The sequence below is a fragment of the Cucurbita moschata genome, unplaced genomic scaffold (genome assembly GCF_002738365.1).
Source record: "Cucurbita moschata cultivar Rifu unplaced genomic scaffold, Cmos_1.0 Cmo_Scf00101, whole genome shotgun sequence".
In the NCBI taxonomy this organism is placed as follows: domain Eukaryota; kingdom Viridiplantae; phylum Streptophyta; class Magnoliopsida; order Cucurbitales; family Cucurbitaceae; genus Cucurbita; species Cucurbita moschata.
The window spans coordinates 413,625-441,229 of NW_019268617.1; the positions used below are offsets into that span (position 1 = coordinate 413,625).

At 39.7% G+C, this 27,605-nt stretch overlaps 3 protein-coding genes and 1 non-coding gene across 4 annotated transcripts; 1 reads left to right on the forward strand and 3 right to left on the reverse strand.

Moving 5' to 3' along the window:
- Positions 1 to 917: 917 nt before the first annotated feature.
- Positions 918 to 1,081, forward strand: LOC111439686. The gene has a single exon (XR_002709847.1). It is a non-coding gene; the product is annotated as a U1 spliceosomal RNA (small nuclear RNA).
- Positions 1,082 to 3,409: 2,328 nt separating this feature from the next.
- LOC111439683 (probable transcription factor At3g04930) lies at positions 3,410 to 5,107 on the reverse strand. The gene has a single exon (XM_023077250.1). The coding sequence runs from the start codon at positions 4,909 to 4,911 to the stop codon at positions 3,733 to 3,735; it is 1,179 nt and encodes a 392-aa protein (XP_022933018.1). The 5' UTR covers positions 4,912 to 5,107; the 3' UTR covers positions 3,410 to 3,732.
- A 3,229-nt stretch (positions 5,108 to 8,336) lies between these two features.
- On the reverse strand, positions 8,337 to 11,044 carry LOC111439671 (guanine deaminase-like). The gene is made up of 5 exons (XM_023077241.1): positions 10,873 to 11,044; positions 10,160 to 10,219; positions 9,278 to 9,468; positions 8,823 to 8,927; positions 8,337 to 8,700 (listed from the first exon to the last, which is right to left on the reverse strand). The coding sequence occupies exons 1-5, from the start codon at positions 10,889 to 10,891 to the stop codon at positions 8,512 to 8,514; spliced, it is 564 nt and encodes a 187-aa protein (XP_022933009.1). The 5' UTR covers positions 10,892 to 11,044; the 3' UTR covers positions 8,337 to 8,511.
- A 6,371-nt stretch (positions 11,045 to 17,415) lies between these two features.
- On the reverse strand, positions 17,416 to 19,446 carry LOC111439681. The gene is made up of 3 exons (XM_023077249.1): positions 18,603 to 19,446; positions 17,915 to 18,509; positions 17,416 to 17,770 (listed from the first exon to the last, which is right to left on the reverse strand). Exons 1-3 carry the CDS (start codon positions 19,444 to 19,446, stop codon positions 17,416 to 17,418), a joined length of 1,794 nt encoding a protein of 597 aa, XP_022933017.1.
- Between the last annotated feature and the right edge of the window lie 8,159 nt (positions 19,447 to 27,605).

Below are 27,605 nucleotides of genomic sequence, written 5' to 3' on the forward strand. Positions count from 1 at the left end.
GATATATTCTTGGCATGCCATATTATACTTAGCATTAAAATTTCATAGGCAGGAGAGTTTATAATGTTACTTGATTCTCGAGCAAAATGCTAGATTTAGATTTTTAACTTAATTCTTCAATAATTTTTTAAATCTGACCTTACTTAAGGTTCATAATGAAATCTAAGTGATTCCTACAAGTATTTCATAAGAAAAATTTAGATTGATTATTTACTTCATTGTTGACATTCGGGACCTCTGTTCTCGAACTTCCGATATATTACTCCAAATTTTCTTTGGTAGGTCAATCTTTGAGTTTAGTTCTAGAACTATCAAGAATTTTATGAGAGTAGTCTAAAAGGGGATTAAATTTGAGAAAAATGGAGCGACCTTATGGTTTAGGCTAGCATATTCAGTTCAATCGAATTGGCCACATCTTCTTCTTCTTCCCCAAAATAGGGGGCCACATCTTCTTCTTCTTCCCCAAAATAGGGGAAGAAGTCATACAACCAAGTCCATACACCTCTGAACATCGCCTTTAATAGCTGGATACAACCCTTTCTTCCCTCCCTCACATGTATTATTAATCTTTTAGTTGGATTAATGTTCTAATTATTTACCATGTAATTTTTTCAAAATCATTTTTAAGAATAATTATTAAAATTGAAGGCTAAATAAAGTTAAAAAAAAAAACTAAATTTAAGTATATGAAAATTAAATTAAGTTTGAATGATTTAAAATTAATTTAATACTTAATAAAAATAAAATAACTAAGTATAATTAATTATGTTTAGTTATCTAAAATTAAACAAGATAATATTAATTTGTATTAAAAGAAGGGTGAAGTTGAGTGCATTTATATTTGTCCCACATCGCAGAATTTTTAGAAGGCAGCTGCGAAGATGGATATAAAAACTATGCCGGCGGCGAATTGCAACTTACTTACCTGGACGGGGTAAATGGACGGTCATGAAGGTCCATTGCCTGGATTGGTGACCTCCATTGCACGCGAAGGAGGGGTGCCCGTTCAAGGTCTGCCCGTAGTGGCAGAGCCTACGTCATAATTTGTGGTAGTGGGGGCCTGCGTTCGCGCGGCCCCTTCCAATGCCCTCAGTCCTAAGCATTGTGCATGTCAGTCCCTACGTATTTCTTTTTACTATGATACAGCTGAAGACACATTTAGCAGTCTCCGGTTGGTACGGCACTAATGAGAGAGCGAAGGTTGTTAATGGGAAGACTTGGATCTTATTAGATTAACCATTGAGTAATTGGCTAAATGTACCTAGTATGAGTAACTCAATGATATTCCAATAAGATTAGTAAGTAATGGGCTTAATTGGCTAAATGTACCTAGATGATATTAGATATTCCAATGAACTAACAAACTTGATGATAAAGCCATAAACATGATAACAAAGCCATGGAATGGAATGGAATTGACTAACTAACTCTAAGACCTTAATAGAACACTTAATAGAACACATAGCACTAAACCACGCTATTTTTTATGAGAGCTCACAAGTCTGCTTATTGGTCATTTTCATACTCAACCTTGCTATTCCTTTTTCAAATGGATAGTAGAGTAACAATCATCGGAGCATTAAGAAGTTAGGTTGCTGCAAGGGACCATATCCCTGTCATTTTCCTATCTTGTATTTGGTTGAAATTTTGTTTAAATTATTTTGAAAACATTTTTTTTATAACACCCATGGCTCATTGCAATACCCTCTTCGGAAAAAGATCTTCAACCCCATATCCACTCAATTTGAGTATTTTCGGACTCACAGGGACTCGACTCTACAAATATTTTTTCATCTCTTAAGAGGGTCATGTGGTGAATCAATCAACAAGCTTTAATTTAACTAATAAAAAACGAGTTTTATTACTCTAATTAGTTAGAGGAGAATCAAGTCATTTGTCCCTCGACTCTACAAATATTTTTTCATCTCTTAGGAGGGTCATGTGGTGAATCAATCAACAAGCTTTAATTTAACTAATAAAAAACGAGTTTTATTACTCTAATTAGTTAGAGGAGAATCAAGTCATTTAGTCAAATCATAACAATACTGTCCTACGTCCAGTCGATTAAGCATCTTTTGGCAAAGGAGACCAAGTTCCTTTTGTTTTAAGCTAGAATAAGTGAAACAATTGAGCCATGTGCTGAAATACATATTGAATCCGGTTGGCAAGGCTGGATCGATTTTGAACCCAACCAACAATAATTTCAAAACAAAGAGGGACCCAAGCTGTATCCATGTATTTGATATTATTATAGACTGTAGTCGGAACCACAAAGAATGGTCTGATTATATAAAATAAAAAATTGGGGGTTTTGGAATTTTAATTAAATTTAATGCAAAAGATAAAGAAGATAAACCAAATAGATTTTAATTAATTTTCTTTATATTCCTTCCTAAATTAATTATTGTGGGTTTGGTAGCCCTTAACAACCCATCTCTTCTAACTTTAGAGAAGCTAATTTTAATTCACCATATACAATATTAATATTAATATTAAAGCACAATTTTCAACTGCTTTCACCATAATCACCCTACTCATAACTAAGACCATCCTTCAAATGATGCCATGCCATTAACATATGTCCAACCTAAACCGAGTCTAGCTCAATAGCATATAAAACATTTATTACTATTGCAAAAGTCAATAACCTGCTCAACAATGATCGAACTAAAAATAAATGAAGGAAGAAAGTCATAGAACCATTATCCGAAGGCCAATGTAGATTGACTTACTATATACTTAAAAACAACACTTTTAAATCTTCATATCGATTTCATAGAAAATCGGGTTTGGTCTAGCATTATGAATCAGGATGATCCTTCAAATATGGAAGATCATTCTACTGAGTGCATATCATGTTTAGAATCACGAATTTCCACAATGGTATGATATTGTCCACTAGCTTTACTTTGAGTTTTCCAAAAAAGTCTCATACTAATGGAGATAGTATTCCTCACTTGTAAATCTATGATTATCCCCTAAATTAGCCTTAGGCTCAAAGTGGATAATATCATATCATTGTAGATATCATTGTAGAGAGTCATGATATCAATTGATATCATCAAATTAGCAATACCCAATTCTAGAAATCTAAATTCCATCTAAAAGACCCATCTAGAAACGATAAAAATCCTAAAACTTAGTATTTCATTCCTTGAAAATCTTGGCAGCATCTTATTATATAGTTTGAGCATCTTATAAAGATAAAAGAAGGAATATTTGCCTTTAAACTTCTGACTTTCTGGCCTTCTCTTCTGCATAATAATTTCTCTAAACAGTCTCAAGAAATGTAATCAGCTATTTTTCAGAACTAAAACTAACATAAAAGTATTCACAAATTCACCAAAAACAGAACAAACCTCTTAGAAATATGAAGATTCAAAATCTTCATCCACCATAGCCAAGTTCAGATGAACACAGAATATGATATATAATCTCAGAACTTTGAGCTACATTCATGAATGGAAACAAAGTGATGAACAAAATAATACAGGAGAATGACGATGATGATTAATGGGTTCAGTTAAAACTATGGTATAAACACATTGTAAATGAGGGGTTTTATTATAAGTTATTTTTTACAATTATTCTACCAAATTGACCAAAGGGGGTGGCACTAAGTACACTATGAACCACAGATCAAACATGTTTCAAGAACTAAAAGGAGAGAAGAGAAAGCCAAACCTCATACAAATTGCCAGTTCTTCAACATTCAGAGCTAGCTTCCTCAAATCAGCCTCCCATGGATCTCAAGTCTTCTAATGCCGTTTTAATTTGTTCCTGAACCAACTCCAATCTCTTGGAATAAACCTCCAACTCCATAATCTGCTGTTTCCTCCACCTCTCATCCGCCATGTCTCCTCCACCGAAGCTCAATGGAATTGGATGCAAGGCCAGCCCACTGAACCCTCTGCTTCCACAGAGCCCTCCTCCTCCCATGGAATTGCTCAACAATTCCTTGAACAATGGCGACAGACAGCTCCTCACCGCTTCCTCGATCAATCCTCCTACACCTACGTGATTGACATTTTCGTTGTTGTTGTTGTTGTAGGTGCTGTTTTTCTCTTTATTCAAATTCTCATTGGACGAACGCGGCGGCCCGTCCATTCTTAATCCCGATCCAGGCCGTGAACGCTTCCGCGATTTCGGAATCGGCGTGGGTTTCTTTTCGGAGAAATTCGCCATCATCTCTTCGTTTCTAGCGTCCATGTAGCTAGCATACGGAGTCGGAGCAGGCTCCTCGTCGTCCAAAGCGTTGTCATCGACTCCAATTCGGCCGGTATTGCTCCAGATCTTGCGAGAGATCTCAAAGGTAGCTTGATCGTGAGGGCTTTTGAAATTGAATTCCTTACCAGAGCTAATCTTACCAATAACGTTGCGGTATTTCTTCTTCAACCTCCGTAGCTTTTCCACGAGTTGATTCTTGTTAAAATCCAACTGTAATTTCGACTTGATCTGGTCGTAGAACAACGCCGTATCGTTCTGATGATGATGAGTCGTCCCACGCTGCATCGTGTAATCCAAAAACCCCTGCAGAAGCTCGATCTCATCCTCATCTGTCCAAAGGCGTTGAAACAACTTCCTGGACTCATCCAAGGGCTTCTTCTCGCACTGCAAGGTCAAAGGCTCAGCAGAAGCGGTCTCGAGGCGCTGGCGGATCAGATCGGAGGAGGAGATGGAGACAATCGAAGGAGGAGGAACAACGGGGACCGGACGGTCGATGGTTCCGGGAGTGGCGACGGTAACGACGGCGGAGACGGAAGGAACTGCAACAGCGCCGGCGGAGGAAGTTGAAGGAGAAGGATCATCGTTCAATTCCTCCTCTTCGTCGTCGTCGTCGTCGTCCTCGAGGGATTCCTCGTCGTCCTCGAGGTCTTCGTCGGGGAAAACGGCGTCGTTGCGAGGATCCATTGAGGAGAGAGAAGAGAGGAGAGAGAGAGAGAGAGAGAGAGACGGAACAGTTAACAATGGTGGAAAAGGGTGGGTGGTTTGGGTTTGGGGTTCACGAGGTTTGATTGAATTTTGGTGTGTATTGGGTTTGGCGTGTGAGAATGGGTTCGGTGGACTTGAAAGCCGCCTAACTTTCTAACCCCCACGCGCTTTATCTTGTGAGTGTTACTCAATTTACCTTTTTTTTCTTCCCTTTTTTCCCCCAAATAATCCCAAACCTTTCCTCTCTCTCAATTTGTACTCTTTCTTTTATTTGAACAATATTAGTTGAATTAGAGTCCATGTTAGAGATGGTAGGACTCACAATACTCGATCACACGTTCGAGAATTCTCGCGTTGTTTCTCCACCGTCACACCTTCCTAAAATGATCTTTATTTCTATGTAAGAGGATAAAGATGTTCATATGACCTAATAACTCCACCAACCAAGACTACCCGTCACCATAAAAATTAGTTTTGGTTAGATTTTTTTCGGTTTGAGTGAGGTTGTATTCTTTGAAAACCCAAAAAAGTCAACCCGATCAACTTAGTCAACCAAAAAATAGTGTTACAATCCAACCCTAACTTATCATACTTTTAAGATTATTATGAAAATTTAAAATGCTTGACCTTTATTATTGACGTTAGTAATGCTTTTGTGATTAATAAATGTTTGTATTTGAATTTTACAAATTTTAATTATTAATGTAACATTTATTGTGGATAAGTAGATTTTTTTTAAATAATTAAAAAAAAAAACTCGACAACCCAACTTAAGGATATTTAGTGCTAAATTATAGTTTACTGTGTATATCATATTTGATATTTTATTATAGGCAAATATTTAGATATTTTTCCTTCCTACATCTATATCTTTCCTATATGTTCTTTCCATATATTACTATTTTCATATTCTTGTAATTTATTTGATTATAAATAGAGAATTGGGATGAAAAAAAAAACGTACCCACCCAACTTAACCCATTTCGAAAATAGATGGTTTTGTTGGATTGGGTTGTGAACCCTATTTAAGTTGTTCTGGTCACCAACCCAACCAACTTAAAATTATGGGTTAGATCAAAATATTTTATCAACCTAATCCAACTTAATCGCACATGCACCTCTAGTAAAGAGAGTGAAAACGACATTAGCTACCCGAAGTATATGTTGTGGATGTTCGAAAAATAAGATTGAGGAGCAAGGTCACCAACCAGGTAAGAATACCATAATGACAATCACACAAAGATTTCATTCATTAGTCCTCTTAAGCTACAAGATTCTATTTTGTTTTGACAATAGAGGAATTTTGACATCAGAACAATGATGGGTTCATGGATTCGATCAGGCCGAAGGAAATTCAATTAGGCGAGAGGCAGACCATGTTGGCTTGATCCATGTTCCAAAGATCCACGCTCATGTGTGCGCCTATCTGCCTTAGTCCCACGCGGCCACCAAACCCCATGCGCACACAGGGCCCACGAGGCAGCCCAGCAAATGACCATACAGAGGCTGCGTCCACAACCCACTTGTGTGTCGCCCCCACAGGCCAACCAATCAAGGGGTTATCGGTAAACAACAACTCAGCGCAGGTTTAGGGTCACAACCCTACTATTAAAGGAGTAGTTGTGACCTTTACGTCGAGACAAGCAAAATAACGACTCTCAAATGGCACCCATCAAGCTACGTGAAGCCTTAGACGAGTATTATGATGTAACTGAGGAAGACAGTGCATCATCCAACACATCATGTAAAGTGGGTATTGAAGAGATGATGCAACTGAGGAGGACGGTGCATCATCCAACACACCATGTAAAGTGGGTATTGAAGAGAAGATGAGACATAAGCAAGATAAGGGCAACGAGTAGACAAGAGTGTCTAAGATAGGCTTGTTAAAGGGTTAGGTAGAGTCTCAGGCCTTAACTTCGAAAGTCGAGGTTCTAAAAGGAATTTGGACATGCAGCTCCGAAGTTAAGTCTGTCCATATGAAATATGAAAACTCACCAAATTTGATATAAAAGGTTAACGAATACACGCTCGACGTACCACTTCGCATTTGATTTTGTACTTTCAAGGATCTTTTTCGCAATAGACCTTGAGGAGGAGTTGAGATCACATATTCAGGTAAGTTTTGGGGGTAAAGTTCAAATTTTTACTTTCGGACTTTCTCATTCAAAATTGATAATTCCTCGTGAAAGGCATGAAGCCTAATAAGACCTAGGTTGAGCTACCCCAAGAGAATTGGAGTTCTACGCTTTGGTTGACTTATAGACTCCCAAACTATTTCTTGAGCTTGAGGAAAGTATAAGGGAGAAGTTTCTTGAAGAAATCATGGCCCGAAAGTGTCTCAATCACCCTAACCAATAAAGAGTGGTTCTGAGTTTACTTGTGAAGAATTGTGTTTTCTGTCAACTTTGCGAGATTATATAATATGCTTCTGTACACCTCAAGATAAGAAACTTATCCCTAACTCTTCCGTAATGATCTAACTTTTAAATTTCATGATGAAATCGAGAGGAAAAACACTCTCGAATGAGCTAAGAAGAGAGATTTTAGATGGCGGTGGCAGCACATCTTCCTTTTTGAAGAAGATGTTGAACCAGTCAGGTCAGCCCAAAAATGATCCCTTCCAATTTTTCTCAAAATTAGCCTTATTTTAGTTTGGTTTGGATGAAAATCTGAATAATTAAAATATAAAACTTGGTTGTATTAAAACAATTGAACTTCATTTCTTTTATATAAAATAATTTTAATAGATTCTTTAAAATAGATTCAAAATCAAAATTTTCAAACACAACATTTAAGGGCACGTTTGAAATGTTTGAGAGTGATTATAGAGAAAATGATTCGTTGATAACTGATTTATTAAAATTGACTTTCCACATTTTAAAATGATTGTATAACAAAAAAGTGATTAAAAATAATTCAATGCGTTTTTTTAGAGTGATTGAAAAAATAGTTTAATTAAAATTATTTTAATATTTAATTTTATTAAAAGTACATTTTAATGATTAATATTTATTTTCAAAAGTAATTTTAAATCATCAAAATACTAATAAAGACATTACAAATATGGAGAGAGGAAAAAGGAAGAAAAAGGAAAATTTAAGGAAAAAAAAAAAAGAGAGCTGAGGTTAAAATGTTAAAGTCTATTTTAAAAATAAAAATTTCCCCAAAATAAACATCAAATCATTGACTAGAAATCACCTTTAAAATAGTTTACCCGAATCACTTATCCATAGCCGTCAAATATCATCATTTTAGAATATAGTCGTCCCAAAATCATTCTCAAACATGTTCTAATATTGTCCCATAATCTCTTTTAATGCACTAGAAACAAATCCCGAACAAATTGACCTAAGAGGCGTCGATCAAGTAATACATGGATGCAATACAAACGAAAGAAAATGTAATAAAATACAGACTGACATAGCAATTACCATTTAAAGAGGCAGAAAATGTGTTTGATTGAAAGTACAACTGCATGATTGTTTCATGAATTAAGGATATATGAACAGTTTATATTTATTTATTTGAACAGAAGAAGGAAAAAAAAAAAAAAAAAAGGAAGGAAAAGGAAAATATTCAATATAATTGAAATTTTGCCTTTGTATTCTCAAACACTTGCTCGGCAATGGCAACACCACTCCCATCTGCTTTCTTGATTTCCAAATGAGCCTTCTGATAAAACCCAGTGCCCCTTATGGCATCAGCAATGAAATCATCAAACCCTATTGCAATGGCAGCTTCTGCTTTCGCTCCATAAACCAATCTCTGTTATTTCAACAAAATTAAAGATACTAAATAAACGAAAGCCAACCGAGATGAAAAGCGGGTGAGCTGATTCCTACGACGGTTATCGAGTTAGTTAGGTACGAATAGCTCCGAAAGCAAACCTTAATTCTTGAAAGATGGATGGCGCCGAAGCACATTGGACAGGGCTCACAAGATGCATAGATTTCGCAATCCGAAAGTTCGATTTGACCGAGCTTTTTGCAAGCCTACAGTAGATTATTACGTTCAAAGCGTAAACGAGTGAATCCAAATGTTCTAGCTTATAAGTCTTCAAGTCAAAAAAGCTTAGCATCGATTGCAAACGGAATAAATAACTTAGAAACAGTGGAGCTCAACACGATAAAGAGAAATCAATATGGACTCAAACGGTATGCATGAATGAGAAAATAAAACCGAAGCTTTCGGAATCATATGCATAAATGACTATGTGAACATGAATGAACATATATTGTTGCATACTCATGACTGAGGAAGACAAAATTTGATGATCAAGCAACTTTTTCACTTCCAATGTCGAAATGAAATTTATAGCACTGGGCTACAATTTTATACCAACCTCCCTAACTGCAGTGACTTCAGCATGTGCTGTAGGGTCAGTGTTTCTCAAGACCATGTTATGACAGCTCACAACTACTTCGTTGTTACGAACAACAACCGCACCGAAAGGACCTCCATCTCCACACTCAACTCCTTTGTAAGCCTCTTCAACTGCTTGTGTCAAGAACTTGAGGTCTCTGTCTTGTACATCTGGTTTAAAAACACAGACAAATAATCAAATATTGTTAACATTTCATCATAAAAGTTTTGACCATTTTTGCTCATTCCAAGTCCAAACTAAACAACGAACAAAATAAATGATTGTAGCAAGGCAGTGGCCAGCTACAATCTAGATTGTGTCTACTAACTAGATTGTGCTGTAATAGAATTCAAGAACAAAAAAGGGCCAATACACAAAATAAATCTCAAACCAAAAGTCCCTCCAAAACAAAGTCTTGCTTCCAGACACTGCATTGGTTTGAACTGGAGATCTATAAGTTTGGAATCAATTTCATATGAAGTCTTAACCCATGAAGAAAGGGAATCAAATTCTATAAGTTTGCTGATTCGTAGGCCAAAGTAAATTGTATGTATTTAGACCAATCCAAGACAACAAGAACAGAACAATCTTGATAATTATACAAATATATCTCAAGGGAACCAAGAAGTAAATGAAAATTTAAATGCTAAAAAGGAACTATTGTCAATATGATTAAAAAAGAAATTTGCAAAAAACGAAGGGTTGTGTGTTGGATAAAAGTCCCACGTCGGCTAATTTAGAGAATAGTCATGGGTTTATTATAATCAAAGAATATCATCTCCATTGCGAGACCTTTTGGAGAAGTCCAAAACAAAGCCATGAGAGCTTACGCTCAAAGTGAACAGTCGTGTTCATCTATACCTTCTTGATGACACCCAAATGCAGATGCTACAGAGAGAGTTCCATCTTTAGCTTCCACCACTGAAAATAAGGAAGAAAAACAAAATTACAAACCTAATGAGATATTCCAATAAAAGGAAAGAAAACCAAATTTATATGAATCTTATTCCATCAATCGTCAAGGTTGAGTCTAAGGTGCATGTAAACCCCAAAACAGTATAGAGAGAACAAGATAAAAACAACATACAGATTTAGAATCAGATCCATTTACAACAATAATAAAAAGAAGAGATAGGAAATATGAAAAATTAGAAATGAGTTCGTCATTGACCGAAGAATTAGGAAGCATCGTTACATGTGTCTCCTCAAAGGAAGAAAAATCGGCGAAAAATTCCATATCACTACTAAAATTCCTCCTAATTTCACTAATTCAACACCAACACGCTGTTCGATTTGTATCCTCTCAGATCAAACAATGGTTCTTTAGAAACCCGAAATACCCTCCCGATGCGACATCAGAGAACAATGCAAAGTGAGAACAAACAAGCCAGAAAGATCGGAGAAGAAAATCCGGAAAACACGCGATTTACAGAAGAGGTCGTAAACAACAACAACAACAACTAAATCGTTGGATTCACATTCGCACAAAACGGATGCAAGATCACAGTAAAACAGCGACTGATTCGAAAGAAGGAGAAACAGATGGGCTATGAAGAAGGTGTAGGGATTATTACCAGTAGAAGAATCTGCCATGGTCCAGATCGAGAAAACAGGAAGAGTAAAAGTTGGGATGGAGAGAAGGAGTGCGAAAGAGGTTTAAGAAATGAAGGTATACAAATCTTGAGAGCGAATGAACAAAAAGGTGGAAAGAGATTCCATTTGGGGCCATCTTCCATACAAAAGCCAAATCCTGAGGCTTCAAATTTTTTCCTCGTCGAACTCTCAAGATAATTCCATTTTTTCTTTGTTTATATTTTAAATTTAGTCGATCAATTTTTTTTTCCAAATTTGATCTTCATTCTAAATTTTTAAAATTTTACTTGATAAAAAAAAAATGAAAACTTAAAATTCTAAACATAAATTTTAAATTTATGACTTGAATAAGGAATATATTAAATTGGTTTAAAGTTTTGTTTAAGATGTTTGGTTATAATAACGTAAGCACAAAAAATGTTTCTTGTTATTGTGGTGAGGAATGTCCCAATTCGATGGTTGGGCACCGATCTTGCAACACCACCACGTTTTTGCTTGAATTTCAGGGTTCTTCCAAAAAGCGTTTCCACATGAGCGGTTTTTTCCGCATGAATGTGAAAAAAATATTTCTCTGTATTGTGGTGGGGAATGCCCCAATTCGATGGTTGGATACATATTTTGCGACACCGGTGCGTTTTCACTTGCGTTCTAGAGCAATTCCGAAAAGCTGCTCCACGGAGCGATTTTTCGCACGCATGCGAAAAAAAATATTTCTAGACATTGTGGTGGGGAATGCGCCAATTCGATGGTTGGGAGCCAATTTCGTGACACTGGCGCGCTTTCGCTTACGTTCTTGGGTGATTCCGAAAAGCTGCTCCACAAGAGCGGTTTTTGCGCACGCATGCGAAAAAAATATTTCTCAACATTGTGGTTAGGAATGTCCCAATTCGATGCTTGGATAACTATTTCGCGACACCGGCGCATTTTTGCTTGTGTTATAGAGTGCTTCCGAAAAGCTGCTTCCCGAGGGCGATTTTTCAAACGCATACAAAAAAAAAAAAAAAAAATTCTCAGCATTGTGGTGGGAAATGGCACAATTCGATGGTTGGGAACCGATTTCGACACCTATGCGTTTTCGCTTACGTTCTTGGGCGGTTCCAAAAAGCTACTTGAAATAGTCCAAAAATAAATAAACAAATAAAAAAAATAAAAAAAATAGTTAATATAATAATAATAATTAAATAAATTAATTAAAAAATCTTTTCCCACCCCTCTCATCTCATCTCTTCCCACAATTATCTCTCATGTACCCATTCTTACTCAAAAAAAAAAAAAAAAAAAATCTAGGATCAAATCTTCTTTCATATTTTAACAGGTCTGTAATAATCAGATTCCATATCAATTAATTAGATTTTTTTAGTAATAAAAATTTTAGTTGTCAGATCTTTAAACCAGAAGATTGTAGCCAAACAACCTAACTTAAAATTGGCCACTACTGTCTGTTTACACAATTGAAAAACCTATTTAGAGAATAAAAATAATTAGAGAGATGGAAGAAAGATTTGTTTAACAAGATTTAACAATAAAACAGTAAAGATCAGAGGGTAATGAACTTTAAATTTTGTCTAACAGAAAATATCAAAATTGTACGATCGCCAATCTAAATAAGAGAAATAATTTTATGGAGTTAAAACTTGAAACTGATGTCACGAGCTCATATAGGTTGACTCGGATTTCAAAGGACGGAATTGAACTTTCATTAAAGATATATTTGTGACAACGACTTAAGCGAGCCAAGTAGGTGACCTTATTATCGGCATGGTTATATTTGATGTTGACACGTGCCCTGTGGTTCTGCACGTGTCATATATATTGATATGTGTGAATTGTTTGTGAATCGATATGCTTTCTATATGTTATGTTATGTAATAATATGTGGATTGTATGATAATAATTATGGTACGATGTGCTCAAGGATATGTTTGAGATAGGATACGAGAAGGATGCACAAAACGAAATGTAACGATAGGAGTAAGATACGTTCATGAAACGTTAAGGTTAGGTTACATATCGGAGTGCTATGGATAGGAGAGATTGATGAAAGAATACAGTTAGGTTATGAGTAAAAAGGGATAGGTTTATGATAGATTGATAGAACGATAGCGTTAGGATACGTTCTTGTGATGATATGACTAAGGTACGTTACATAATGATATGTCTGTGATAGGTATAAGAGCGTTAAGGCTATGGTAAGTTAGAGAACGATATGACTATGAAGTGTTTACGTTATGACTTGTTTATGCTAGATTATTGTGCTTAAGTACGTAGTCATGTGAACGTGAATCGTGAATGTATGCTATGTATGCTGTTTAGCCTGATGTGAGGTGTAATGCATGTAACGATATGTTGTTCTTGAATGGTTATGACATGATTGTATGGAATGTTTGAATGTAAACAGCATGAATTGTATGACATGAAATACGGTAAACTATCTGAAATCATAACCTCGATAGGAATGTGTATGAAATGTAAATTGAAAATGAGAAGGACATGAAGCACGGAATGTGACAGGGGTTATTGTAATAGCCCAAAACTAAATAAAGAAATAAACAAATAAAAAGTTAAAATAATAATAATAATAATAAATAAATTAATTAATTAAATTAAAAATAAAAAAAAAATCTTTCCCCACCCCTCTCCACTAAGCTCTCATCCCTTCCCACAATTATCTCTCCTCTACCCATCTTACCAAAAAAAGAAAGAAACAGAAAACCTGCACAAAAGAAAGAAACAGTCAGATTTGAGAAGAAGTAAAATGGTTTTGAACAGATTGCAGATTTAGAGATTTTTGTCACTTATTACGGCAAAATTCAATCTCAGATTTCCTTTTACATGGTTATAAGAAATTAATTTAGGATCAAATTTCTTTCCTTAGTTATGGTTATAGAAATTAATTTAGGATCAAATCTTCTTTCCTATCTCACCGTCTGTAATAATCAGATCCCATATATAATTAGTAGATTTTTGTTAGCATTTTAATTATACGAAATAAGGTTATAAAGTTAGATTCAATAAAATTTTAGGTAGCAGATCTATAAACTAAAAGATCTAGCCTGTACTTAAAATTGGCTGGTAATATCTGTATACACAATTGAAAAACGAATGAAAAAAAAGAGAGAGAGAGGGAGGGAGAATGAGGAAAGATTTGTTAAACAGTATTTAAGCAGTGAGCCCTTTAAATTTTGCATAAGAAGAAGGGAGCTTCTTTAAATTTTGTCTAACAGAAAGGATCATAATTTTAAGATGACCAATGTAAATTAGGGAAATAATTTTATAGAGTTCATATTTGAAACTGATGTCATGAGCTCATATAAGTTGACTCAGATTTCAAAGGACGGAATCGAACTTTCATTAAAGACATATTTGTGACAATGACTTAAGCGAGCCAGGTAAGTGACCTTACTATCGGCATGGTTATATTTGATGTTGACACGTGCTCTGTGGTTCGGCACGTGTCATATATATTGATATGTGTGAATTGTCTGTGGATTGATATGCTTCCTATATGTTATGTTATGTTATAATATGTGGATTGTATGATAATAATTATGGTACGATGTGCTCTAGGAGATGTTTGAGATAGGATACGAGAAGGATGCACAAAACGAAATGTAACGATAGGAGTAAGATACGTTCATGAAACGTTGGAGTTAGGTTACATATCGGAGTGCTATGGATAGGAGAGATTGATGAAAGAATACGGTTAGGTTATAGGTAGAAAGGGATAGGTTTGTGATAGATTGATGGAACGATAGTATTAGAGTATGTTCTTGTGACGATATGACTAAGTACGTCACGTAATGATATGTTAGGTTATAGGTAGAAAGGGATAGGTTTGTGATAGATTGATGGAACGATAGCATTAGAGTATGTTCTTGTGACGATATGACTAAGTACGTCACGTAATGATATGTCTGTGATAGGTATAAGAACGTTAAGGCTATGGTAAGTTAGAGAATGATATGACTATGAAGTGTTTACATTATTGACTTGGTTATGATATGATACATTGTATGCTAGATTATGGTGCTTAAGTACGAAATCATGTGAACGTGAATGTATGTTATTTATGCTGCTTAGTTGATGTGATATAAATGCATGTGACGATGTGTGGCCCTTGTACGATTATGGCTTGTTGTATGAGTATTGAAATGTAACTAAATGAATTGTATGACATGAAATACGGTAAATTGCATGATACATAACCCCGCTAGGAATATGTATGATATGTAGCGAAATGAGAATGAGAATGACACGTAAGCATGAAAACGTGACACGGGGTTATGTTCATTAAATGATGACTGTAGGACTAGTGGGACCTCATGCATATTGTGTGATCATGCATTTGAGGGGATACCCCTATCCCATCACGAGGGTTCGAACGCGTACATCCAAATGGCAGGACAACGATCGTTATGCCCTGCATAGCGCTGTCGTGACGGTTTTAGTTTTAACGGGTCCCGGTGGGCCCCCAGAGCATGCCCACCGGCTAGGGACAGTGGCCCAGTGGTGTGCGAACTAGCTGGTGAGCCCATACTCGCACGTATGGGCTGCGTGTAGAGTATATGGTACACGTCCACGATTACCTGTTAGGATTACACCGTAGGGAAAACGAAACGAAAAAGAAACGAAACGAAACGAAAAGAAATGAAACGAAACGAAAGATAGGTCCAATCATTTTATTGCATGTGATTGTTGCATTTAACCCCAATAGTGGGGTCACTTACTGAGTATTTCTTTAAATACTCAAGCCATGTGCTTGTAACGACCCTAAATTTCCACATATCTAGAGTCGCCACTAACGTCTCATGCTCATCTCTAATGCAGAATAAAAACCTAAGCATGCTCATCTTTATTAGCGGAAAAATTTAAAACTTCAGAATACATTAAAACATTGGAAAACACTGCCAGACTTACGTGTTTCAAACATCGTGCTGGAGTTCAAAAAGATAAAATAACACGATTACAAATTAATTAATATAAATGAATGAAATGCAAACGCCCTATCCTAACCAAGACTAGGAATTAAATATGCAACTATCCTATGCACGCGCCACAGTCTCTGATCACGATACCACCGTCAACCGTACATGGGAGCCTTGCCTTTACTTGAAAAACAATATGGCACACGGGGTGGCCTCAGTAAGTGATCCCACTATAGGGGCCATGCTAATGCAAACACATGCAATCATGAATAGGGACCTATCTCTAATCATCTTAGGGGTGGCCTCCAGTCTCGGACAAATTGGATGTGTAGTACTTCCCTACACACGACTCACACGTGCGAGTGTGAGTCCCCAGAGCACTCGCACACCCCCTGGACCCTCTGGTCAAGCTAATCTGTAGTGACGTCCGGAGGTCAGCGGAACCCCATAGTGTCATGCGCCTCATGAACACCCTCATCTGTGTGCTTTCGCACCTGTGCGCATTCGCGCTCATCATAAGGTGCGCGTTCGCACTCATCATCTCTAGGGGAAGTAGCCCTATGCTTATGAACATATAAAATGCATGAGGTCCCTCTAAATCCATCGTAATGTCTCTTCTGACACAACCCTCTAGTCTCATCTCTTTGTTACTCTAGGTAACGCATACTCGTGGATATTTATATTAATATCATTTTCATGCTCTTAGGGTTGTGTCCTACGTCGATCTAACTTCATCTGATGACTTCGAGAATCTATCTACTGGACTTTCGTCTAGTTGTCCTAGGACTTTCTGTAGGTTAGGATCCTCTCGTTGGGAGGCAATAATTCTCTGCCTAAGCGTAGGTTGTACCGTGAGTCGGGCCAGCTGTGCTATGACTCCCTCGGTTGCTACAGCTATGTTGGCTCGCTCGAACTCTCTTTGTACCCTTACTTCCCTCGTAATGAGGGCCGACGAGTGGACCGTCTTCCTACTCAAGGCATCTGCAACCACATTTGCTTTCCCAGGGTGGTACTGGATATCTACGTCATAATCCTTCACCAATTCTAACCACCTTCTCTGCCTCATGTTTAACTCTTTCTGGGTGAAGAAGTATGTCAAACTTTTGTGGTCGGTAAAAATTTGGGTTTTCTCGCTATACAGGTAATGTCGCCAGATTTTCAGCGCGAACACTACAGCGGCCAACTCTAGGTCATGGGTAGGGTAGTTCTTTTCATATTCTTTAAGTTGACGAGATGCGTATGCGACAACCTTGCCGTGTTGCATTAACACACATCCCAGTCCTTTCATGGAGGCATCATTATAGATCACATATCCTTCTGAGCTCTCGGGTACTATGAGTACCGGGGCGGTTACCAATCTCTCTTTTAGGTTCTGGAAGCTTGCCTCACAAGCATCATCCCATCTAAATGGCACCCCTTTTTTTGTTAACTTTGTTAAAGGCGAGGATATTTTAGCGAAGTCCTGTACGAACCTCCGATAATATCCCGCCAATCCTAGGAAACTCCTTACTTCCGTTACCGTAGTTGGGCGTTCCCACTTTGTAATCGCTTCGACCTTGGTGGGATCTACAGATATTCCGTCCTTTGACACCACGTGTCCTAGGAAAGAGACTTGTCGTAACCAAATTCGCATTTGGAGAACTTGGCGTACAACTTGTGCTCTCTTATGGTGGTTAGGACTTTTAAGAGGTGTTCCTCGTGCTTTAGGTCGGTTCTCGAGTATATGAGGATGTCGTCAATGAACACAATCACAAACATGTCTAGGCATTCTTTGAATACCTGGTTCATTAACTCCATAAATATAGCTGGGGCGTTGGTGAAGCCAAATGACATCACCACAAACTCGTAGTGACCGTACCTTGTCCTAAACGCTGTTTTTGGTACGTCTTTTTCATTAATCCTAATTTGGTGGTAACCGGACCGAAGATCTATCTTAGAGAATACTGTTGCTTCTCTGAGTTGATCAAACAAGTCTTCTATTCTAGGCAGAGGATATTTGTTTTTTATGGTTCTCTTGTTTAGCTCTTTGTAATCGATGCACAGACGCATCGATCCATCTTTCTTCTTAACAAACAACACTGGCGCACCCCAGGGGGACACGCTAGGTCGAATGAATCCTTTATCTAGTAAGTCATGCAGTTGCGCCTTGAGTTCCTTCAACTCTGCTGGCGCCATGCGATAGGGTGCTTTGAAAATAGGCCCAGTTCCCGGCTCGAGTTCGATGACGAAGTCGACCGCTCGGGAAGGGGGTATTCTAGGTAAGTCATCCGGAAATACATCCGGGAACTCGTTTACTATTGGCACGTTTACTAGGGTCTCTTCCTTTCCTCTCACGTCTACAGCACATGCTAATACAGCCCATCCACCTTGTTGGACTAACCTCTTTGCTTTCATCATCGAGACTACCTTGGGGGTAATCCCGGTATTTGTGCCTTTAAATTTAAAGGTAGGTCCTATCGGTGGTGAAAATTTTACTTCCTTTTTGCGACAGTCTATACTAGCTCGATTTTCAGCTAACCAATCCATGCCTAGTATGACGTCGAAATCTGTCATGTTTACCACCATCAGGTCAACGCTTAAAGTTTGGTTCCCTATGATTACTTGGTCATCCTTTACTCTATCCCTAGATACTAAGTCTACCCCCGCAGGGGTGCTTACAGACATTTCATGTAATAAGGGTTCTAATTCGAACCCTGCTTGTACAACAAAAGGCATGAAAATAAAGGAATGCGTGGAACCAGAATCAAATAAGGTAAAAGCGAAATGACCTAAAATGGATAGTGTACTTGTCACCACGGCGTCGGACCTCCCAGTGTCCTTGCTGGTTGACGCGTATGCCCTAGCTTGAGCTCGCGGTGGTGCTGGTTGATCCGTTTTCTCTACTACTCTGGGCGGGTTTGCTTGTGCTGTAGCATTTCCGGCCGTGCAGTTCACAGCGATGTGCCCCTCTTGACCACATCTATAACACGCTCGGCTGCCAGCCATGCACCTCCCACCGTGTAGTCTTCCACAGATAGTGCACCCTTCCTCTCTCCTCCCTCTGGCCCCATCTTGATTCCTGGGGTTCCTATTAGTATGTCGGGGAGGGTGTCGCTCATCCCATCTAGGAGTGGGTCTGTTATTGGAACGGTGCCTACGTGCTGGTGGTGGACGGTCAGAGCCTCCTGATTCATGAGGACGCTTCTGCCCAATTACAACTGGCTCTTCATGTCGTTTCTCATCCTTTGGTTTCTCTAAAGCCTTGGCAGTTCTCAAGGCTTCCTCATAGGTCTTTGGGTTGAATGCCTCCAACATGCGGCGGATTCTTGGTTCCAAACCCAATACAAATTTCTCTGTCATCTTTTCCTCAGTGTCCACCATGGACGGTGCAAATCTCTTGAGTTTATTAAACTCTCTGTTGTACTTCTCCACTGTGAGTCCTCCCTGTACTAGGTGGGCGAACTCCTGCTGCCTTTTAAGTCGCTCTGACTTAGGATAATATTCTTTAAGGAAGGCCTCCTTAAATCGTTCCCAGTTCATTGGTCCCCCTTCTGGGTTAAGGAGGGTTTTGTTATCTCTCCACCATATCTCTGCGTCCTTTTGTAGGACGAAGGTTGCACAGGCGACATTTTGGTTCTCTGGGCACTCCATAGTCTCAAAGGTGGTTTCCACCGCTGCAATCCACATTTGGGCTTCTATGGGGTCTACCAAGGAACCAATGAATGGTCGAGGGTCGTATCTCTTGAAATCCCTTATCCAGTTTGAACATCTAACAGGTTGTGGAGGGTTTACTGGGGCATTGGCCTGAGCAGTGGCCTGTGCCTGTGTCTATGCCTGTGCCTGTGCCAGTGCCTGGGCCTGTGCCTGGGCCTGTGCTTGGGCTTGTTTCTGGGCCTGTTGTAGACTGGCTTGCTGATTGGTTACCAAGGTTTGAATTAGGGCTTGGATGGAGTTACACATTAACCTAGTATTAGCATCTACTCCACCCACTGGGGGTGCTGCTTTAGGTGTGACTTGGAGTGGTAGGGTAGGCTGGGGTGGAGGTTCTACTTGTGGTGGAGGCTATACTGGTGGTGGAGGCTCAGCTTGTAGTGGAGCTAGAGGAGGTAGCTCAACTGGTGGTAAGACTGGGGGCGGCGTAACTATTACCGGCCCAGTCTCTAATCTTTCTTGAGGTGGGCCCTCTACTGCCACACCTCGTCCTACTTCTCTACGACGGGGTCGCCCCCTTCCTCGTCTTCCTCTTCCTCTTCCTCGTCCTCCGGGCATGGTTCTATAAACCAATATAAGGTTGCTTAAGTCTAAGGCCTTAATACTATGCATATATATATATATATATATATAACAATACACACACTATACAATACATCATAACGCCAAAGAAGTAAACATTCATCATGCTAAGCATCATATCATGCTATTAACAAAATTACTCAGCATGCAACACATGACGTCATACTCTTAAATAAATACGTGAAATATCACAACCATTTCAGTAATGTCAACATAAAAAAAATGCATGCGAGTTTTAAAACGTTTCTCTTTTCTTATCTTATGCAAGGCGTACCTGACGGTGACGGGGTATCGACGTTGGGACCGTGGAGCGTGCCAAACCTACATCGTAGGCTAGTCTAAAGAATCTAAAACCTAGAGCTCTGATACCAACTGTAACGACCCTAAATTTCCACATATCTAGAGTCGCCACTAACGTCTCATGCTCATCTCTAATGCAGAATAAAAACCTAAGCATGCTCATCTTTATTAGCGGAAAAATTTAAAACTTCAGAATACATTAAAACATTGGAAAACACTGCTGGACTTACGTGTTTCAAACATCGTGCTGGAGTTCAAAAAGATAAAATAACACGATTACAAATTAATTAATATAAATGAATGAAATGCAAACGCCCTATCCTAACCAAGACTAGGAATTAAATATGCAACTATCCTATGCACGCGCCACAGTCTCTGATCACGATGCCACCGTCAACCGTACATGGGAGCCTTGCCTTTACCTGAAAAACAATATGGCACACGGCCAAAGAAATACTCAGTAAGTGACCCCACTATAGGGGCCATGCTAATGCAAACACATACAATCATGAATAGGGACCTATCTCTAATCATCTTAGGGGTGGCCTCCAGTCTCGGACAAATTGGATGTGTAGTACTTCCCTACACACGACTCACACGTGCGAGTGTGAGTCCCCAGAGCGCTCGCACACCCCCTAGACCCTCTGGTCAAGCTAATCTGTAGCGACGTCCGGAGGTCAGCGAAACCCCATAGTGTCATGCGCCTCATGAACACCCTCATCTGTGTGCTTTCGCACTTGTGCGCATTCGCGCTCATCATAAGGTGCGCGTCCGCACTCATCATCTCTAGGGGAAGTAGCCCTATGCTTATGAACATACAAAATGCATGAGGTCCCTCTAAATCCATCGTAATGTCTCTTCTGACACAACCCTCTAGTCTCATCTCTTTGTTACTCTAGGTAACGCATACTCGTGGATATTTATATTAATATCATTTTCATGCTCTTAGGGTTGTGTCCTACGTCGATCTAACGACATGATGCAATGTGGCACTCATCATCATCTAGCATGCTCAATATGAAACACATCATCATATTAAGGTAAAAATCATGCAATCATCATGCTCATCATAATGCCACAACGTGCGTCAAACATATCAAGCGTCACTCAACAAAATATGTATATACTAACACATATCATCAAGCATCATATAATTTATTTAGCCTATTCTATAGTAAGGCCACTTACTTGGTTGGCCTTGGCCGAAGTACTCCCTAAATAGCTAAACGTAAGCTCCCGTTCCGTGAGAGCTGCTTCCTACGTCGCCGGGGTTTGTTTCCTATCACACCGTTCACCACTTTCCGTTAGTATTTCACAATTAATTTACCTATAATTTAATAAATGTGAAACACGGCTCTAAAACGACCTCGGATACCTTAATCGGGGCCAAAAACAGATCCGGGAGGGTCGAAACAATGGAAACCGGGCTAAAAATAGGTGAGCCGAGCTGAACAGCCGCTGGAGCCACCGGAGGAGCCGCCGGAGCGTCACCGGAGGGAGCCCGAGCCGTTTGCGCCGAGCCGAGCCGAGGGACTACCGCGCCGCTGTGTGACACGTGGCAGCAGCAGAGAAAGCCACGTCGGGCGGTAGTGTCGGGTCGAAGCGCGGGTCGCAGTCCAGTTCGGGTCGCAGGCTGTGGAAGGCTACTGGGCCAAGGCTAAACGTTGGGCCTCGACTTACTGGGCTGGGCCGCAAGTGTTTGGTTTGCAGGCCGGCTCAATTGGATCGTGGGTCTAGTCTGGGTTGGTTCAACTGAACCGTAGCTTCTGGGCCGGTTTGAGGTTTGGGCCGCTGTAGTTGGGCTGGGCCAAAGGTAGAGGCCAAGGGAGGAACGAGCTGGCTCTCCCGGGTTCTGGGTTCGGGTTGACCCGGATCCGTGGATCTCGTCTTCCTTACCCGACTTTGGCCGATTTTCCGGCGAGCTTTCTCTCTCCTTCCCGCAGCATTTCTGTTGCCGATTTCGGTCCTCTTCCTTCCCCTTTTCCTCTTTGTTCGTCGTCCTTCTTTCCTTTTTGGGAGTATTGCGGCCTAAAAGCTCCTAAAAGCCATAGATCTAAGAATCGATTAAGAAACCTAATTTTCCGACCTCGGTTACCGACGACGACGCTTACGAAATAACACAAAACGCACCTTGAGTTATTGTGCTTTCGTTAGGGATCTCTCTTATGGTAGTAACAGGTCTTTGGTGTTGGTTTAAGGGTGGTTTGAGGGCTCGTCGGAGAAACTGGACACTCGCCGGCGTTTGTCCAAAATTTCTCTCTCTCTCTCTCAAAATTCTCTCTTTTCTCCCTTTGCAGGTGTTCTGAAGATGCTGGACTGAGGGTGGGCGTGCTGTGGCCGTCGTTTCGCGTGGGTTCCGCGAAACTCGGCGGTCGCTGGAAAGCTCGCGGGTTTTCCGGCGACTGGGTTTTTTTTTTTTTTCGTTTTCATTTATTTATTATATATCTATATATATATATATATATATATATTTTTCTTTCCCGGGTCGTTACAGTGCTACTACATTTTTCAGGTTAAGGCAAGGCATTCCTGCACGGCTGACGACGGCATCGCAACTCAAGATCATGGCACATGCATAGGATAATGGCATTTATTTTCTTAGAGTTAGGATAGAATAGGATGTTTTAAACTTAAACGTTTATTTATTTTATTTCGGGTCCTTTGTTGTGTCGTTTTAATGATGTTTTCGAAACACGTAAGTCCATGGCTGTGTTTTAAGTTAAAGGTTATGTTTTATGGAATTTAAATGAAGTCTTTCGCATTCAATGTTTATGGTACGTATACAGTAGCAACCTTAAATTAAGTAGAAAATTTCGGGTCGTTACAGTTATGTTCATTAATGATAAATGCAGAAGTAGTGAGGACCTCATGCATTATGTGTGTTCATGCATCTGGGGGGATACCCCTATTCCATCACGAGGGTACGGACGCGTACATCCAATGGCAGGACAACGATCGTTATGCTTTGCATAGCGCTGCCGTGACGGTTCTAGTTTTAACGGGTTCCGGCATAAGGGGTCCCAGAGTATGCCCACCGGAGAAGGACAGTGGCCCAGCGGTGTGCGAACTAGCTGGTGAGCTCATACTCGCACGTATGGGCTGTGTGTAGAGTATATGGTACACATCCACGATTATCCGTTAGGACAACACCGTAGGGAAAACGAAATGAAACGAAACGAAACGAAAGATAGGTCTCATCATTTCATTGCATGTGATTGTTGCATTTAACCCCAATAGTGGGGTCACTTACTGAGTATTTCTTCAAATACTCAAGCCAAGTACTACTACATTTTTCAGGTTAAGGCAAGGCATTCCTGTACGGCTGACGACGGCATCGCAACTCGAGATCATGGCACATGCATAAGATAGTGGTATTTATCTTCTTAGGCTTAGGCTAGAATAGGATGTTTTAAACTTAAATGCTTATTTATTTTATTTCGGGTCTTTTGTTGTGTCGTTTTAAAGATATTTTCGAAACACGTAAGTCCATGACTGTGTTTTAAGTTAAAGGTTATGTTTATATGGAATTTAAATGAAGTTTTCCGCACTCAATGTTTATGGTACGAAGTAGTGACCTTAAATTAAGTAGAAAATTTTGGGTTGTTACACTACTCCACGGGAGTGATTTTTGCGAACGCATGCAAAAATATATTTCTTGGTGTTGTGGTGGAGAACGCCCCCATTTGGTGGTTGGGAACCGATTTCGCAACACCGGCGCATTTTTGCTTGCATTCTTGCGTGGTTCTAAAAAGTTGCTCCACGGGAGCGGTTTTTGCGCACGCATGCGAAAAAAATATTTCTCAGCATTGTGATAGGGAATGTCCCAATTCGATGGTTGGATACCTATTTCGCGACACTGGCTCATTTTCACTTGCGTTCTAGAGCGGTTTTGAAAAGCTGCTCCATGGAAGCGGTTTTTGCGCACGCATGCGAAAAAAAATATTTCTCGACATTATGGTGAGGAATGCCCCAATTCGATGGTTAGTAACCGATTTTGCGACACCGGCACATTTTCGCTTGTGTTCTAGAGCAGTTCTGAAAAGCTTCTCCACGGGAGCGGTTTTTGCGCACACATGCGAAAAAAATATTTATCGACATTATGGTGGGGAATGCCCCAATTCGATGTTTGGAATCCGATTTTGCAACACCGGCGCATTTTCGCTAGCGTTCTAGGGCAGTTCTGAAAAGCTGCTCCACGTTTGCAGTTTTTTCGCACGCATAAGAAAAAATATTTATTGGCATTGTGGTGGGGAATGTCCCTATTCGATGGTTGGGAATCGATTTCTAGACACCTGCGCATTTCCTCTTGCATTCTAGGGCAATTTCAAAAAGCTGCACCATTGGAGTGGCTTTTTCGCACGCATACGAAAAAAATATTTCTCGGCATTGTGGTAGGGAATGCCCAAATTCAATGGCTGGGGATCGATTTCGTGACACTTGTGCATTTTCACTTTCATTCTAGAACAATTTCGAAAAGCTGCCCAACTGAAGTGGCATCTTTCTCTTACGTCTTTATTGCCTTCTCCATCATTATGTAATACTTGTTAGCTTGCGAAAAGTCATCGATTGCCTTATTCCCGCAATGAACGTAGGTCGTCTCATGTGTTAGATCTTATTCATTGTGATCTTTGGGGTCCTTCTCCTGTCAAATCAAATTCGGGCTTTCTTTATTATGTTATTTTTATTGATGATTATTCTCGATTCACTTGGTTTTACCCTTCAAAATTTAAATCTGATTTTTTTTTATATTTTTCTTCAATTTCAAAAATTTGTGGAAAATTAATATTCTTCTCGTATCAAGGTATTTCAAAGCGATGGTGGTACCGAATTTACTAGTACTTGTTTCAAAACTCATTTACGTAATTCTGGCATCCACCATCAACTCTCTTGTCTATATACACCTGCTTAAAATGGTCGTGCTGAGAGAAAACATCGTCATGTGACTGAGACTGGCTTGACCCTTCTCTTTCACTCTCATCTTTCTCCTCATTTTTCGGTTGACGCCTTCAGCACTGCAGCTTATATTATCAACCAGTTGCCTACTCCACTTCTTGGAGGTAAGTCACCCTTTGAACTCCTTTATGACTACACTCCACATTATGACAATTTTCATCCCTTTGGTGGTCGTGTTTATCCTTATTTGCGTGATTATATGCCTAATAAGCTTTCTCCCCGCAGCATTCCTTGTATTTTTTTGGGTTATAGTCCTGCTCATAAAGGGTTCTGCTGTCTTGATCCCGCCACCACTAAGCTATATATCACCTGTCATGCTCAATTTGATGAAACTCACTTTTCTACTATCCCTAGCTCCCAGGCCCAACCTCTTTCCTCTATTCCTATTTCAAATTTCTTGGAACCACATCTTCATCATATTGATTCATCCCCCCTACCACTTCATCACTGCACATTCCTCGATCCAGTTCATCCCCGTGTGATATTTGTTCTGACCTTGTAGATGAGTCTGTGCAGGTTGATACTTCTCTGGCAGGTTTCACTTTGCCACCCTCGACTTCTAATTCGACCTCTATTGAACCTCCTGTTGATTTCTCTTCTTTGGGCACTCATCCTATGATCACACGAGCCAAAGCTGGTATATTCAAGACTCGTCATCCAACAAATCTTGGTATTTTGGGCTCATCTGGACTTCTTTCTGCTCTTCTTGCATCCACTAAGCCAAAAGGATTCAAATCTGCAGCTAAGAATCCTGCTTGGGTGGCTGCCATGGATGAAGAAATTCGAGCGTTACAACAAAATGATACTTGGACTTTGGTTCCTCGCCCTGCCAACACCAACATCGTGGGCTCTAAATGGGTGTTTCATATTAAATATTTGCCTGATGGATCCGTCGAGCGTTTCAAAGCTCGTTTTGTTGCCAAAGGTTATACTCAGGTTCCTGGTCTTGACTACACTGACACTTTCAGTCCGGTTGTCAAAGCTACCACTATCCGTGTTGTGCTTTCTATTGCAGTCACAAATAAATGGCCTCTTCGACAACTTGATGTCAAGAATGTTTTTCTCAATGGAACTCTTATTGAACGTGTTCATATGGAACAACCTCCTGGGTATATTGATCCTCAATTTCCCACTCATGTTTGTCTATTAAAGAAAGCCCTCTATGGCTTAAAGCAAGCTTCTCGTACTTGGTTTCAGCGTTTTAGCTCATTTCTTCTCACACTTGGGTTTTCTTGCAGTCGCGCTGACACATTCCTTTTTGTCTTTCATCAGCAATCTAACATTATCTATTTGCTTCTCTATGTTGATGACATTATTGTTACCGGCAACAACTCATCTCTTATTGACAGCTTGACTCGCAAGCTTCATTATGAGTTTGCTACCAAATATTTGGGTTCTCTCAGTTACTTTCTTGGTCTTGAAGCTTCACCCACTCCTGATGGTCTCTTTATTAGTTAGTTAAAATATGCTTGAGATATTGTTACTCGTGCTCAGTTGCTCGATAGCAAACCAGTTCACACTCCCATGGTTGTTTCTCAACACCTGACTGCTGATGGTTCTCCTTTCTCTGATCCTACTCTCTACAGATCTTTTGTTGGCGCCCTTCAGTACTTGACTATTACGCGTCCAGATATTGCCTATGCTGTCAATTCTGTTAGTAAATTCTTGCATACCCCTATTGCAGATCACTTTCTTGCTGTCAAACGTATTCTTCACTATGTCAAAGGAACATTCCACTTTGGTCTTACCTTTCGTCCATCCACTATTCCTAGTACGCTAGTCGCTTATTCGGATGCTGACTGGGCTGGTTGTCCCGATACTCGTCGTTCTACATCCGGCTATTCGATTTATCTTGGTAACAATCTCGTTTCTTAGAGTGCCAAAAAGCAACCTACTATCTCACGCTCCAGCTGTGAATCTGAGTATCGTGCTCTTGCCACAATTGCTGCTGAACTTCTTTGGGTTACGCATCTTTTGCATGATCTCAAGGTCCCTATTTCACAGCAGCCCTTACTCTTATGTGACAACAAAAGTGTTATTTTTTTAAGCTTTAATCCCATTTCTCACAAGCGGGCCAAACATGTTGAACTAGATTATCATTTCCTTCGAGAACTTGTTATTGCTGGCAAACTTCGCACAGAATATGTACCCTCTCATCTCCAAGTTGCTGACATCTTCACAAAGAGTATTTCTCGACCTCTCTTTGAATTTTTCAGATCCAAGCTTCACGTTCGTTCAAATCCGACGCTCAGCTTGCGGGGGGG

Excerpts from the sequence above, each read along its gene's own strand:
- LOC111439683 (XM_023077250.1), bottom strand. The coding sequence starts at position 4,911 with ATGGATCCTCGCAACGACGCCGTTTTCCCCGACGAAGACCTCGAGGAC.
- LOC111439671 (XM_023077241.1), bottom strand. Across the intron at positions 9,469-10,159 it reads ATTTGGGTGTCATCAAGAAG|ATGTACAAGACAGAGACCTC; the intron begins GTATAGATGAAC and ends TTTTTAAACCAG. Across the intron at positions 8,928-9,277 it reads AAGTCACTGCAGTTAGGGAG|GCTTGCAAAAAGCTCGGTCA; the intron begins GTTGGTATAAAA and ends AATCTACTGTAG.
- LOC111439681 (XM_023077249.1), bottom strand. The coding sequence starts at position 19,446 with ATGGAGTGCCCAGAGAACCAAAATGTCGCCTGTGCAACCTTCGTCCTA. Across the intron at positions 18,510-18,602 it reads GTCCGACGCCGTGGTGACAA|GGTTCGAATTAGAACCCTTA; the intron begins GTACACTATCCA and ends TTGTACAAGCAG. Across the intron at positions 17,771-17,914 it reads GGATTCATTCGACCTAGCGT|AGAAGCAACAGTATTCTCTA; the intron begins GTCCCCCTGGGG and ends TGATCAACTCAG.